This window comes from Acinonyx jubatus, chromosome X (assembly GCF_027475565.1).
Source record: "Acinonyx jubatus isolate Ajub_Pintada_27869175 chromosome X, VMU_Ajub_asm_v1.0, whole genome shotgun sequence".
Lineage (NCBI taxonomy): Eukaryota > Metazoa > Chordata > Mammalia > Carnivora > Felidae > Acinonyx > Acinonyx jubatus.
Window position 1 is genome coordinate 95,717,211 of NC_069389.1, and position 15,857 is coordinate 95,733,067.

At 47.3% G+C, this 15,857-nt stretch overlaps 1 protein-coding gene across 2 annotated transcripts in view; it reads right to left on the minus strand.

The window, feature by feature from the left end:
- TMEM255A (transmembrane protein 255A) overlaps positions 1-15,857 on the minus strand; it is a 56,100-nt gene that overhangs the window by 26,977 nt on the left and 13,266 nt on the right. The window contains exons 3-7 of one of the 2 annotated variants that reach the window (XM_027054240.2): positions 12,145-12,207; positions 9,703-9,792; positions 3,803-3,871; positions 2,444-2,515; positions 1,939-2,027 (exon numbers count right to left, since the gene is read on the minus strand). In XM_027054240.2, the coding sequence (XP_026910041.1) occupies positions 1,939-2,027; positions 2,444-2,515; positions 3,803-3,871; positions 9,703-9,792; positions 12,145-12,207 (383 nt within the window). The remainder of the gene's footprint in view (positions 1-1,938; positions 2,028-2,443; positions 2,516-3,802; positions 3,872-9,702; positions 9,793-12,144; positions 12,208-15,857) is intronic. The other variant, XM_027054241.2, reaches the window with a different exon arrangement.

Here is a 15,857-nt window from a genome sequence, read left to right on the forward strand (position 1 = left end):
TTCCTTTGATCATTTTTGGAAGGATGAGCTCAGGAAGTATAATTATAGCCATCACTGCTGCTGAGGAGGGAAGTCCTTTACAAGTGTTAGTTATTATTACAACATGAATAATTGAACCTCCCAGATAATCCCCAAACCTCATTTGAGTCTTTAAGTTTCTCTTCCTCCGCCGCCAAACCTTTGAACGAAATGAGGCTGGTGCAAGGAAAGAAGGTAAAAGGCTGGTGCCAGTCTCCCCACCTCTCCGCCCTACCTCCAGTCAGTCAGGTCTTAATCCTCAAACCGCAGGAATGGGCCCCCCAATACCAAGAGTAGGGGGTGGGGGTCTGGAGGATGCTGCATCCATCTGACTCCTCTGGATCCAGCTCCCTCCGGGCCCCCTCTGCCAACTCCTCCCTTCCCCCTCTGTCTCCAGGCCCTCAGCACTCCATCTTTCATGCAATACCATTCAGTGGCTTATGGGGTCAAGTCCAAATTGCTTACAGGGTCAAGTCCAAAGTCACTCCTGTGGCCAGTGAGCCCTCCATGATCTGGCTTCTGACTACAGCTCCGCCCTTACCTCCTACCCCCTGTAGAACTCTCCCCACCCCCACAACTGCTGGGAATACCTTCCCTACCTCTACCCCCTTCTGGTTTCTTTCCCAACTCCTTCCCTCCCCTTTACATTTCAGCTCCCATGTCACCTCCTCCTTCACACTCCCCCAGAAGCTCTGACTTTCAGTCATTTGGGTCATCAGGGTCCCCAGTATATCCACTGGTCCCCACTGTACCTATCACACTCTGTTGTATGTAATCAATTGTTCTCATGTCTGTCTTCCCTATGAGTCTGTGAGTTCCTCAGAGGTATAGACTCTGTATTCCCACCACCTAAATATGTTTTTTTTACTTATTTTAATGTTTATTTATTTTTGAGAAAGAGAGAGAGAGAACGCAAGAGGGGGAGGGCAGAGAGAGAGGGAGACATAGAATCTGAAGCAGGCTCCAGGCCCTGAGCTGTTAGCACAGAGCCTGATGCAGGGCTAGAACTCGATGAACTGTGAGATCATGACCTGAGCTGATGTCAGATGCTCAACTGACCGAGCCACCCAGGCACCCCTAAATATGTTTTGAAAAAAAGAATAAGCGACGTTTTTGCAATTAGAGGGCAGAGAGCCGAGTGACAAAACAAGACTAGCACTGAGCCTGCTCCTGCCTCAGGGCCTTTGCACTTGCTGTTCTTGCTGCTTGAAAACACTCTTTCCCCAGGTATCTACTTGGGTTGCTCTCTCGCTTTGTTCCGGTCTCTGCACAAATGTCACCTCCTCAAAAAGACCTTCCCTGGCTCCTCTGTCTCACACAGCACCCTCACCCTCACCTACCTATCTACCTCTCCTGCTTCGTTTTTTTCTCAGAGCTCTGATCACCACCTGGCATATTTTATATCCATGTATTATTGACTGTCTTCCCTATTAAAATACAAGCTTCATAAGGGCAAGGACTTTTATTTTGTTTGCTGCTGAGTCAGCAGTGTCTAGAACAGGCCCAAGCCCAGAGAAAGTACTCAGTAACTATTTGTTGAATGTTGTTGAACTTGGACTTAAGACAGAACTGGGTTTGAACTCTACCTCTACTGTTTTCAAGTTCTGGGTGACCTTGGGCCAGGTGTCTGCCTCCTCTGAGCCTCACTCTCACCATCTGTAAAATGGAGAGAATAATCCTACATACATCACAGGTAAGAACAAAATGAGATCAAGTATTCCAAAGCACTTAGCGTGATGCCTGGCACGGATAAGGGAGGCAATGCTTACTAGCTGAAATCTGTTGACAGACCAACATCTTCCATTTCTCTGATCCCTACAGTGTGCCCTTGCGCTCCCCCCACCCCCCGCCCCGCCTCAGCCCTCCTAGTGCCCACTGTGGTCAAACCATCATTCCTGTGCCAGGGCACTCAGCACTTACTTGCCACAGTTGTAGAGATCACAGCAGAAGCAGGTGTTGCCCCGGATGCGAGGCGTGCAGAATCCACGGCTGAGGTGAGGGCAGTTCACCTGAGGGCACACAACAGTGAAGAGATGGGCTGGCACTGGATGGGAGGCAGGACCCTCTGGGACTGGAAATATGAGTTAGTGACTGATGGAGACGGTAAGGATGGCTGTGAAATGAACACACCAACGCAGGAGAGGGATGGGGCTGGGCACGGGGCTGGCTGACCTGTGCCTGACACAGCCACCGTGTAGCTGGGGTCCGTCCAGCCTCAGCCACAGCCCTCAGTGCCTCATCCCTGAAGGGCGGAGATGCAGAGGAGGAAGGACGGATGGAAGGACAGGCGGAAGAACAAATGACAGCAGGAAATGAAAGTAGGTGGGGAAGGGGAATGGCGGGGGGCGGGGGGGACAAGGGGCGGGGGATCAGATGGGGAGGAAGACAGAAAGGCTGTCACATGCACTTTGAAGTACAATAGTACCTCTCTAGCTGCCTGGGTAAGGTTCCTCAGAACCCTCGCGGAAGGAGAATTTTTGGTTGAGGAACTTATGACCTTATATAGGAAAAATAGGGTTAGGGGGACCAGGGTTACAAGTGAACCTATGGAAGTCATTAATATTTTTACAGTCACCAAGTTAACACAAGAAAGCGATCGCCACGAAATCAGAACAGCAATGACATTTCACATATCTCGAGTTTGCAAAACTTGTAAAAGATCCATTTCCATTTACCGTCTTCTGTTGGAAAGAAATATTCCAGACTCTCATCCTTTATGGATGCAAGGAAGTGCTTGCGAATGTGTTTCACTGTGTTATAGAGAATATTTGTAGTAAACAGGCACTTTTTCTATATCGGGTCCTCCATCCAAATGCTCACTGCCTTTCTGATAAGCTGTTGGCACGTGAACGTTTCTACTCCTCCCTTTGAACCCATGGGTAGTTAGAAAAACAGTAAATTTGGGATTGGGTGCAAAGTAGGGGGAGAAGTGAAAGGCAGAGCCACAATAGAAATATCTGCCCTGATGCGTTGGGAGGAGGGCCATCGCCCCGCCTAACTCCAAGGGCACCATTCACATTGTATTTTATGACGAATGGTAGTTTCATATCAAAGGAATCTCTGGGCTGGGGGGCAATTATTGTGCACACACACAAGCAGGCAGTGGGGTTGTGTTAATTTCTGAAAGTGGCCCGGAGTCGTGCTTCACCTCACTGCCCGCTGCCTCTAGTTCCGCGCAAGGCGGCATGGAACACGAGGAGAGCTGCGTAGGGCAAGCGAGAGAAGTCGTCGTGCATTAGCAGACTGGCCTCTTGGGGTGTCATGAGAGGGGCCAGGCCCACAGTCCAGGCCTTCTCAGAGCCTTAGAGTGGACCGGGCTTCTCGATTACCCTCGTTTGGCTTCCTGACCCCTCCTGCGTGTGAGACCCAGGCTCTGCCTCCCTGGTCCAGGCCCAGTGCTCTGGTGAGGCTCCTGCTTTCCCTCCAGCTGGGCACCGAGTCCGGGCGACCAAACCGCCATCCACAGAGCTGGGGGAGTGGCCTGCCCTGTGGCCTCTGTACTCATCTGTCCCTCTTGGGATCAAAGCCACACATGGAGAGGCTGCCTGCTGGGGTCAGAGGGGCAGCCTGTGGCCACAGAGCAAAGTAAATCTGATTAGGCCTCTTGAGGCTCCAACCTATGACCGTGGCCTCATTAGCACTGTGCTCTGACCCACTGAACAAATCAGCTACAGACACCTAACAGCAAGCCTTAGGCCCGTGAAAAGGAGTACAAGGAAGGGGGTTTCAGGCAGAACGGAAGACTTTCCCCAAAAGTAAGACATGCAGCCTCATTCTGGCTCACCTCCTCAGCCTCCTTCTGGGATGTCTTGGGGACATAGTGGCACCGGTTAGCATAGAGTGGTTTCAGATCCTGGAAAGGGAAACACCAAACCAAAGAAGTGTTGGTTTTGGAAAATAAAGCAGCAAGTGCTCTGATGGGTAGTAAAAGATTTGAACACACACACGCACACACACGCACACACACAGACACACACACACACACACACACACACAAACACACACGAGTAGGCAGTGGGTTGGGTTAATTTCTGAAAGCGGCCCCTCTATGGACCCTGAGAATCTGAGGATTAGATTAAGATGTTCTAATAACCGCTTTCTGTTGGGCCACTTGGTTAATGAGAAATTCGGAAACTGACTAAGAAATGGGTTTCTTGAAATTTCCTGTCTGGTTTTCTTTTATTTCCAGTCTTTGTCTTCTTCCAAAGAGTCCCCAGGGAACAAGATTCAAAATTCTTACAACACCATACTCTCAAAAGGAGGGAGCCCAACTCCATCAATGAGTTCTCATCATCACCTGAGGACAGGACACGGGCTGGCTGACATGTGCTCCCTGCTGTCATTGCCACAGCTTTTCCAGAAGGAAGAGCTCAGGAAGCAAGCCCCAGGGGGCTGAGCAGCTACTGAGACTACTGTAGATTTCTTTAAAAAAATTTTTTTTTAATGTTTATTTATTTTTGAGAGAGACAGAGGCAGAATGCGAGTGGGTTAGGGGCAGAGAGAGAGGGAGACACAGAATCCGAATCAGGCTCCAGGCTCTGGGCTCTCAGCACAGAGCCCGACACGGGGCTCAAACTCGCAGACCGTGAGATCGTGACCTGAGCCGAAGTCAGACACGCAACCGACTGAGCCACCCAGGTGGCCCTCTTTAAAAAATTCTTTAAGTTTATTTATTTATTTTGAGAGAGACAGAGAGAACATGAGTGGGGGAGGAGCAGAGAGAGAGGGAGACAGAGAATCCCATGCAGGGCCCTGCACTGTCAACACAGAGCCTGATGCAGGGCTTGAACTCACAAAACCATGAGATCATGACCTGAGCTGAAACCGAGAGCTGGACACTTAGCCGACTGAGCCACCCGGCTGTCCTGAGACTGCTGTAGAGTTTAACTCAACTACACTATGAGCCGTTTTCACTCAACTACACAGATACTAGGGATACTAGGTAAAGACAGTGAACTCCAAACACACAGCTAAAGCCCAGAAAACTAACATGGGGCTCAAGGGCAGCTGGTTTACCCTCCTGGCTTGGCCAGCTTCCTGCTGAGGGAACTCCCAGGCACGGGGGTTGGGGTAGAGCAGACAGGCACCATCCAGGGCTGCCTGGAAACTTGCAGGCAGGGGATGTTGTTCACTTCTGGGGTGATGCTAAACATCTCCTGAGTGGTGGTGGAGCTCTGGCCAAAAGCAGGTTAGGATGGGACAAGAAGTTCATGCAAACTGACCTGGGGGCGTGGCCAAGCACCTTCCCTCCTGCCCCCACTCGCCATTTTCAAATCCCAGTGGCTGCTTTTCCCACGGATGATTTAACATCTCCTGATCCTGACACCCCAGTGCCTCCTGCCTCCCAGCCCCATCGAACACCTAAGACTTCCCATCAGCTGCTTCTACAGGGACCTCTTGTTTGTTCACTGTTCTGAAAGTACATTGCCCTGTTGGCTGAGGCTGAAGTTAGGGGGGAAAGGAGCGAGGGTTCTCATGTTCACACGCAGCAGGGTTTATTTTCCGTGTTTGCACAATAGCAGAGACCACTATTATCTTGTGGAAAGGGAGGCTTGATACGCTGGTCACAGCCCTCCCGACCTCCTGGTTCTGCAAAAAGCATTCAGCCGCCAACTGCCCCAGATGAAGACAGACGTGTGTGACGGTTGCCCCTTTGCTGCCTCTGGCTGCTATTGTGCATTGAGACCCCGGAGAAGGAATAAGCCCTGGCAACTGGGAGGTAGGAAAAAGTCACTTCGTGAGGGCTCGGTGACCTTTCAAATCCGAAGGGCTTCCGACTCTGGAGCAAAGAGATGGAAATGGACATTGCTTTATGTTGAGTGCCTACTCTGTGCCAGGCCCAGTTTGCACCCATTACTTCATATCACACTCAGGTTGAGCCTGAGAGGTAGGTTACTCTTACATCCATTTGGAAGAGGGGGAAACTGTTACAAGAAGGCAAAATGACCTTCCCAGATGGTTAAAGGCCATGTTGGGGGCGGGGAAGGAAAGAACTAGGAGACGAGAGAGAAGGAAGAAGACATATTTAGAGGGGCGTGTAAGAAGGTAGGTCTTGAGAGGTAGCTCACACATTCCCAAGCCAAAGGACAGGGCAAGATAGTGCTGAGAGATTTCAACAACAAGAAAGGCTGGCTTTAGGGGCACCCGGCTGGCTCAGAGGAGCACGTGACTCTTAATCTCGAGGTTGTGACTTCGAGCCCCACGTTGGGTGTAGAGATGACTTAAATATAAAATCTTTTAAAAATTCATTGTTTATAAAAAGAAAGCCTAGCTTTAGCCCACCCAAGCAGTGCTAGGATCCAAAAGGGCCTTTCGTTAAACTAGCCAACGGATATTGCCATACATTAACAAAGCCTCCTTTCTCAAAACTCTCTGGGTGTCAGTGAGGGCTGGCAGATGTCTTAGGACAGGTGCAGTGTAAGCAGAAAGGTTTTCTAAAAGATTCATCCAGCCTTAACCCAAATCCATGACTCAAACACTTTGCTGCAGGCCACTAACTGTAGGAAGTACAGAGGGCCTGGAGTCAGAGACACGTAGGTGGTCGTTAGAGGAAACTTCCAGTAAGTATAACTTGGATTTTTCTCCATTGCCTTTGACAGAGGCCAGTGCTCAAAAACATTTAGGAGTGTCAAGGAAACGCAAATCAAAACCACACTGAGATACCACTTGATTCCCACTAGGATGGTTAGTGGGATACTAGAATCAAAAAGTCAGATCATAAGAGTCGGCAAGGATGCAGAGAAATTGGAACTCTCCTACATACACTTCTGGTGGGAATGGAAAATGGTGCGGCTCTTTTTGGAAACTGTCCAGTAGGTCCTCAAAAGGGTAAACGTGGTTACCATATAGCCAGGCAATTCCACTCCTAAGTATATACCCAAGGAAAACAAAAACACGGCCACATGGTACATGCATGTTTAGAGCAGCATTATTAATAAAAGCCACAAGCTGGAAACAACCCAAATGCCCATCGGCCACTGAATGGACAAACAACATGTGGTATATCCATACGGTGGAATATTATTAGGCCATGAAAAGCTATGAAGCCCTGAAGCTATGAAGCATGCTACGACATGGGTGAGCCCTGAGGATAGCACACTAAGTGAAAGAAGTCAGGTCTCAAAAGACCATGATATTCTATGATTCCATTAATATGAACGGTTAATTAGCATAGGGAAATCTATCAAGAAAAAAACAAGTAGACTAGTAGCTGCCTAGGGCTGAGGCGACTAGGGGTAAAGGGAGGTGAGAGTCAAGAGCATGGGCTTCTTTTGGGGGATGATGAAAATCTTCTAAAATTGATGTGGTGGTGGTTTCCACGTAACAGTGAGGATACTGAAAACCACTGAACTGTACACTTTAAGTGGGTGAATTATATGGGATGTGAACTACATCTCAATAAAGCTGTTAAAAACACACACACTAGGAGTGGGGGGAGGAGGGAAAAAGAGGAAGCCATTTTAGCTCATGATGCCATCAAAATCTACTGCAGGCTTCTTGGCCACTAGGCCTCTGTTACCATGGAGACTGCCTCAGAGTGAATACTGCTTGTCAAATGGGGATAATAATGCTTGCCCTACATATCTCACAGGATTGCTGTGGGTCTCCAATGAGACAATAGATGTGAAGGCACATTTAAAAGCTAAATACGCTACACAAAAACAAGGCATTATTGTTATTAAGATGGCTCCTGTTGAATACCAATAGCATGCATGCCATGATTGGCTGCAACCAGGCTACACACAGCCACACAACTGGGTGCTTACTCAGAGGGTCATATGCAAAAATGATAAGGATTGCTAAGTTAGGGTGGTGGGCTTGTGGATGTTACTAGTTCCCCCATGTATCACTGGCCTTTTTAAGAAGAAAAAGATGAAGAAGATGGTTGTTCTCATCTAAAATCAGAAGGGATGGGTCTGATAGAGGGGCCTACATTTAAATTCTCAGCCAGGAAAGAAAATCGGGTAAAGACCCTCTCTCTCTCACCCCTTACTCTGCCCTCTGCCCAGAAATCCTCTCCTGAGACACCAATTCGGAGACTGCTTGTGGGGAAGCACCAACCACATGAGTCCCTCCAATCTTGGCAAATGAAGGACTGACTCTTACTCCTGAGAGGAGGGTCCAAGAGCAAGTTGGAATTGAAATAATAATGTCACAGATCATCCTTCCCCAGATCCAACCATACCCATGAGGCTCCCTCAACATGACCTGCACTATTAGCCAGTGATTGAAATGGAATAAAGTGCCATTGATCCACAGAAGATTCTGGTAATACAATTTTGCTCCAATTCAGTTGTTTTGGAAAGCGAAACAGTTCCAACTAGTTCACGAGGTGTTTTCATTCTCCCTGCTGATTCAGTAGGAATGAAAGGAGTACTTGTGTTGGTTGTGGGGGCCCAGTAAGTTGCTGTGGCTCGCTTTTGATTTGGGTTTGTGGGCTGGATCAGGGCTATGTTACAGCCTCCCTGGGACCTAGGCACTTTTGCTTTTGTGGGTCCGTCTCCTCGTTAAAAAATATTGAAAATTATATTTTCTTTATTTTTTTTAAAGGTTTATTTTGAGAGAGAGAGCGCTAGTGGGGGAAGGGCAGAGAAAGAGGGAGAGAGAGAATCCCAAGCAGGCCCTGCACTGTCAGCATGGAGCCCGACACGGGGGTCAAGCTCACGAACTGTGAGATCATGACCTGAGCTGAATCAAGAGTCAAATGCTTAACTGACTGAGCCACCCAGGCGCCCCTTCTTTATTTTAATTATATCTAATGACTGCATTGGTATAAAGACAAATATATTTATATTATATGGGAAAACTTTTTCTTGACCTAAAAGCTTATCATGTTTCTACAGATTTGAAAAGAAATGCTAATATTTTACTGATACCCTGAAAGTCCTATGGGCCACAGGCGTTGTGCCTATTGTGCCTGATGGAGAAGTCAGCCCTAGCAGAATAGTCTGGAACACTATGGAATGGAAAGTACTGAAAGAGGGGTGAGGGCTCCTGTAGACAGCCACACAGGAATGCCCTGAATCCCAGGCTTCCTCAACCAAGAGCACAGGTTCGGGTTTCAGGAGTAAAATGGCCTTTCTCAAGGTGCAGCTTCTCCAGAGGAGGAAGGATTTGGCACCCGCACTCCAGGACTGGGCTCTGAGTGGAGGCTTCTAGCTCTGGGGCCTTCTCTGGAGCCCAATCCTATCACTAAACGCCAACCATGGTTGTAGGGACAGCAAAGTTCAGGTATCTGAGAAAAGGTGACTCTGTCCTCATGGTCTGTTCTTGTGGCTGCTGAAGCCTCCAAGGCTCTCAAGTCATCGGCCTCCCTGCTCTTCCCTGCCTCCTCGCTCCCAACGTCACCTCCGAGTCATTCCCCCGGCCCCAAAGCCCTTCCCTCTGCCTTTCCAAATCTCAGTTACGTGTCAAAGGCTTAGCTCCCACCACCACGGGGAAGCCTGTCCTGGCCACTGGAGTCCAGGATAAACCGCTCTGGTACTTAGAGTTTATACCCCCGGCTCAGCCCCTGTTCTCTAGATGACCGTGTGTCCCGTGGTGTCCTCGACTGTCGGCAACCTGAGACACGGATCTTGTTTTCTCCCTCTTCTGTACCCCTCACAGCACTCGGCACACATCTCAGCACACACTCAACTTTGCTGTATCGTACAATGGCTTGAACCCAGGACTGAAAGTACTCACAATGTGTCTCGCAGCAAAGACCCCGTCGACGATGGCACAACAGAAGGCCGCAATCACCCCAAAGCTGATAAAGACGATGGAGGCCACCAGCTGCGAGGGTGAGGGGGTAACAAAAGTGTCTGTTAGCCTTCCACTCTTGCTGCTTCTGGAGACTAGATGGTCCCCAAGAGAATGCCAGCCAATGCAGAACTCTGGCCGGCCACCCCATGAGGGTGCTTTCTTCAATCATCCAGGATGAGTGGGAGCCGAGGGAGGCAGGGAAGGGGCCACTGAAGCACGTTCCCCATGTTCAGGGCAAGCTAAGAAACTCATTCAGTGAGTCTGTCAGCACCAAATGAACATCCAGCCTATTGTCCAAGGAGGAACGCGTGTGGCTCTTCCAGGCTCAGACTCAGGAAGATGTCGGACCTTTGACATCATGTGGTCCAACCCCCTATTTTATTTACTGGTGGATTGGAGGCTCAAGGAGGGGAAGTGGTGTGCCCGGGGTCACCATCCGGTCTGGTGCCCACCAACTCCTAGTCCAGTGTTCTTCTCAACCCCTCGCAGGGGGCACTGATGAAGACAGGGATGGTTCTGAGGCCCCACACAACCCTACATGGCCTTCTGCATTGTTGAAGAAAGAACAGTCAACTTAGTAAGATGTAAATACCAAAGACAAATACCAAAGTAAATACCAAAGACATTTGACAAGGGTTGAAGTCTCTGGAACTGATCAACTAACTCTGTGTAATATATACAAAAAGTTTTCTTTTTTCTTTTTAGTATTTATTTTTTTTCTTAAAAATTTTTCAAATGCTTATTTCTTTTTGAGAGAGGGAGAGACAGAGTGCGAGAGGGGGAGGGGCAGGGAGAGAGAGGGAGACACAGAATCCGAAGTGGGCTCCAGGCTCTGGGCCGTCAGCACACAGCCCGACCCAGGGCTTGAATTCACAAATCTGGAGAGCATGACCTGAGCCAAAGTCGGACGCTGAACCGACTGAGCCACCCAGGCACCCCCCAAAATTTTTAAGTAAGAAAATGTTTGCTTGAACCAGACCGCCCTATACTCAACATGTTATATGACGAGCATATATGCATATGTATATGTGTATATATGTATATGAGTGTATATATAAATGTTATATCATGTTATATGATCATGTTAAATGACAAGTTTTCCTAATAATTCGTCTTCCACTACAAGGGTGATACTACAACTCAATGCGGGGGAAGGTGCTTACAGGGGCAGGGGCAGGCGCTGCCTAAGCCTACCGTCTGCCTGTGTTGACCCTCAGAACTAGATGGAATCAGTGTTTTGCTTTCTTCAGGTGTTTGGGGGCAAAAAGGGGGGAAATAGCATGGCATTAAACTGCTCTCCCGGGCAAAATCAAATCAAAGTCAAGGCCACCCTAAGGTTCTCCCTCCTCTACAGGCCAGGAGGAAATACTCATCTCCTTCAGGAGTTGTTCAGAAGCCTCTCCCCATAAATCTCACTTCACAGAGCTACAGAGAATTGGTAAATAATGGATGAACGATGTCATGAAATTGGCATTATCAGCTATGCTATGATCAGCTCTACAATTAAAACTCTCCCATTATTTTGAATAATGTAAGCCCCAAGTGCAAACACAACTGGCAGGGGAGGCGGGGAGTCCAGGTGAAATGGAAGAAGAGAACTATGAGCTCTCCCTTGAGGGCGATTCATATGAGAACATATGGTTAGAGTTCTCTGTCCCTGGAGCTATGACGTTATCTGATTAAACTTGCTGTTAAATAGACCCCATTATCAAAGTCTAGATGCCACAGAGGCTTGTACTAGGGGAGCCTAATCAGTCCACCATCTGACCACTCACCAGGCGTCTTGATTTACAAGCCAATAAAACTACAATATGCTTGCAATTCGGTCCATACCAGGAAACCCAACAGCTTGCCCTTGTGGCCCCTGTTAGGACATAGAACTTTCTAAGTTTTACCTCCTGTTACATGTTCCTTCTTCCTTTGAACATTACAACACACTTAGCTTTGAAGTATGAGTCGTGGGAATACTTTAGGTTGGCTTCATAATTTTGTCTTTTGTGTGCCCCAAGGGTGACTTGTCCTCTTGATCTAAGTCTCCTAGATTTTAATACCCTAAAAGGCAGGAGCCCTCTGCAAAAACCTTCCCCAAAGGTTATGCATCTGAGAGGGAGGAGGAGAGCAAAGGGCAAGATCCAGAATATTCTATCTCTTTCACTTAAGGAGACCAACTAGGGCACTGAGGGAGCATCGGGCAAGATGAGAACAAGTCCCATACCACAGGGTCACTTTCGAACAAGTTCCCTGGAGGCTGAGGAGAAAAGGCAAAGGAGCAGTTACTTTTGTGGCCCAATGTGGGCAACCTTAAGAAGTGTGTTATTTAATTCATAAATATATTCAGCTTTTTCAGACAAAGAGTGTAATTCTATAGCGATGCAGACTTACCATCTGCCGTTTGTTCTCGACAAGGTTTGATCCGATGATTCCAAGGAACGATCCAAAGCCGAGCTGAAAAGCAAGATGGCAAACATAGCATGTGGGAAGGTGGCCAGCCTGGCCACACAATCGTTGCAGCTCCTGGATATGATTCAGGACAACGGAAAAGAACTGGGATATAGATGCTAAAGCCACATGCAATTGTTACGCAGATACAAGGTGTTCAATAAAAGTGCTTCCCCCACTATTTGCAAATTTTTTCCTCATAGAAATAAATCATACCTAAAAGCTACGAGTAAAGGTCAACCAGAGCGTTTCAGAGCCTGCCTATCTCAATGTCAATATCCATTACCTAGCGCGTGACTGGTGAGTCAGTAAGAGACATGTAACGGTGAAAAGCACACATTATATTCTGATCTGAATCTTTTTTTTTTTTTTGAAAAGAGGCCTTCTACTCTGATGCATGGATTACAAAATGAAGATTTGAAATAGCAGTTTTCAATGCATCCGGCACACTAATCAAACCCAGGAAGTACTTTAGAAATCAGCAAGCACCTTAACCTAGACTTAAAAAAAAAAAAAAACCAACCCTATTTTTTGAAAGCTTGTATTTGTGGCTGACCCACTGCAATTTATGTTAGCACTTATTCACCTCTTCTTCCATCTCTGCTTCATTTATGGACAGAAAGCATTCATTAGAGGGTGAACAGAAATGGCAGCATAAAACCCTGCGAAACAATTTCCCTGTCTAAGTGGATAGGATGATGGCTCAGTGTAGCGGGTCCCACTTTCCTCTCACTTCTGCCATTAGCGGACTGAGGTGGCCCGTCTCAGCTGAACACGATCACTAATGAAGGCTGCCGATAGGGGTAAAAACGGAAGAAGTAAAGAGTGGTGAGCATGGGCCAATAAATCTTAACACAAGCTCAGCAATGTAGTTGCGAGTCTCTTAACCTCACTAATGGTCCCGGTTTCCATCTGCAGCCTTACCATGGCTAACAGGGGCATCTATTTCAGTCTGAGGCCCCCCCAAGCCTTACACCTGTGGTTGGAAATCTAATGGCCTGGAGGGCGAGGCAGGAATGTGGTGGGCTGCCTGGGGGGCTGGGTCGCTGTCTCAGAAACCCAAGGATGAAAGGGAATGAAGGGAAGGAATGAATACAAGTTTCCAAGGACTCATTCTTCAGGGCCACTCAGCCAGCAACCCCTCTTGGGAAATAGAAGCCTAAGTGTATGAAGAGTATATCATGTGCCATCCAAGACTCTACTGAGAACATCCTCACTCAACAGGTAAACTATGCCCATCTCCCACCTGTTCTTGTTTGTTTGTTTGTTTGTTTGTTTAGAGAGGGAGAGAGTGGGGGAGAGGCAGAGAGAGAAACTCTCAAGCAGGCTCCTCATGGTCAGCACAGAGCCCGATGCGGGGCTGGATCTCACAAACCACCGTGAGATCATGACCTGAGCCGAAATCAAAAGTTGGACGCTTAACTGACTGAGCCACCCAGGCGCCCCAACACCTGCTCTTAGTTTAAATGTAATTGAAATGTGTTGTTTTATACAGTATACTGATTAAAACCTGGTTCTCACACCAGCCTGGCTTCCTGCCCCAGCTCTTCCACCTTTGTTTGTGGGATCTTGAACAAACTGATTGGCTTCTCTAAACCTCAGTCTCCGAATCCGGAAAGTGGGGACTAGAGTGGTGGCTATCTCGTAGGGCTTTTGCAAGCACAAACCAGGATGATACATTGAAAGAACTTAGCACAGTGCTTGGCACACAGTAAGTACTCAGGAAATATTAATTATTGTTCTAGTGATTATTACCATTAAAAACTTTTTTTAATGTTTATTTATTTTTGAGAAAGAGAGAGAGACAGAGCACGAGCCAGGGAGGGAGAGAGAGGGAGACCTGGAATCCCAAGCAGGCTCCAGGCTCTGAGCTATCAGCACAGAGCCCAACACAGGGCTCCATCTCACGAGCTGTGAGATCATGACCTGAGTCGAAGTTGGACGCTTAACTGACTGAGCCACCCAGGCGCCCCTGATTAGTATCATTTTTGAAGACATTTAGTTTCTGAGCAACTCTAACCCAATTTGAGCTGGAAAATCTTATCATTGCTTGCTGTATTTCATCACAGCTTCATGTTTTCTCTTATCCACACCTCCAATATATTCCACAGCTTTTATTTTTTAGGAAGAATTCCATGAATAGTTTGTGTTCATGGCACTCTGGACCACTTGTGGAGACTGTGAGAAAATCAGAGGCAGTCTCTTACATGGAAAATAAGTCCTTTGAGCAGCTTATCAGTTTCCACAGATATTCACTTAATGGTCTCCTGGACCCCAACAGCAGTCTTGACCTTCAGACAGGAAGCAAAAAACCTCGTCATTCCTGGCACTCTCAAATAACTCTGATGGTAGTGGCCAGGAAGAGGTGGGCTGAAGCCTTATGGAATTGACTGGAAAGACAAGGCACCTGGGACCGAAGTCCCAGGTTAGACAGTTACTTTATCCAGTTCCCTCCTTTTCTTTCCATTCCATTCTAATCCACTCCGATTCATTCAACTTTCCAATATTCACTAGGCACTTGTGCCAGATAAACAGGATGTGGTCCCTGCCCTCCAGGGGCTCCTAGTCCAGTGAAGGAGAGACAAACTGTGGGTTAAGGACCGCAGGCAACATATAAACATAGTGCTACAGGAGAAGAGAATCATTCATTTTGTATTATATCCTTGGCTCTGCTATTTGTAAACTGTGTAACCTTGGGCTAGTCCCTTAACCACTCTGTGCTTCAGGTACCTCACTTATAAAATGCAAACCATGATGGTAACTACCACACAGGGCTGCTGTGAGAATTAAATGAGGTAAAGTATGTAGTGTGACTTCTAGTAGGTATATACCCAAAGAAAACAAAAACACTAATTCAAAAAGATACATGCACCCCTCCATTTATTGCAGCATTATTTACAATAGCCAAGATATGGAGGCAATCTAAGTGTCCCCTGATAGACGAAGAGATAAGGGAAGATGTGGTATGTATACGCAGCCATAAAAGGGTGAGATCTTGCCATTTGTGACAACCTGGACGGACCTGGAGGGTGTTATGCTAAGTGAAGTAAGTCAGAGAAAGACAGATACCATATGATTTCATCATATGCAAAATCTGAAAAACAGAACACATGAATAAACACACAAAAAGCAGGGTCAGACCTATAGATACAGAAAACAAACTGATGGTTCCCAGAGGGAAGGCGGGGGGGGGGGTGTGTGTGTGTGTGGAGGATGAGCAAAATAGGTGCAGGGGAGTGAGAGACACAGGCTTCCAGTTATGGAATGAATAAATCATGGGAACAAAATGCACAGCATAGGGAATACAGTCAATAATATTATAATAACGTTGTACGGTGACAGATGGTAGCTATCCTCGTGGTGAGCACAGCACAATGGTTGAATCACTATGTCATACACCTGAAACTAGCACGGCATTGTGTCAACTATACTCAAATAAAAGAAAACCTTTTTTAACAAAGTACGTGGTGTGACTTGCATGAGGTAGGATGCTAAATAAATGTTAAGTCTAAGATTTCACAGAGGAGGAGACATTTTAACATGGGGTCAAAGATAGGTAGAGATCACCAGGCAGGGAACTACTGTCTTTTGAGTCATGCTGGAAGAATTCACTCACCTGGATGACAGGCTGATGAACTCACCAGTGTTGCAAAAAC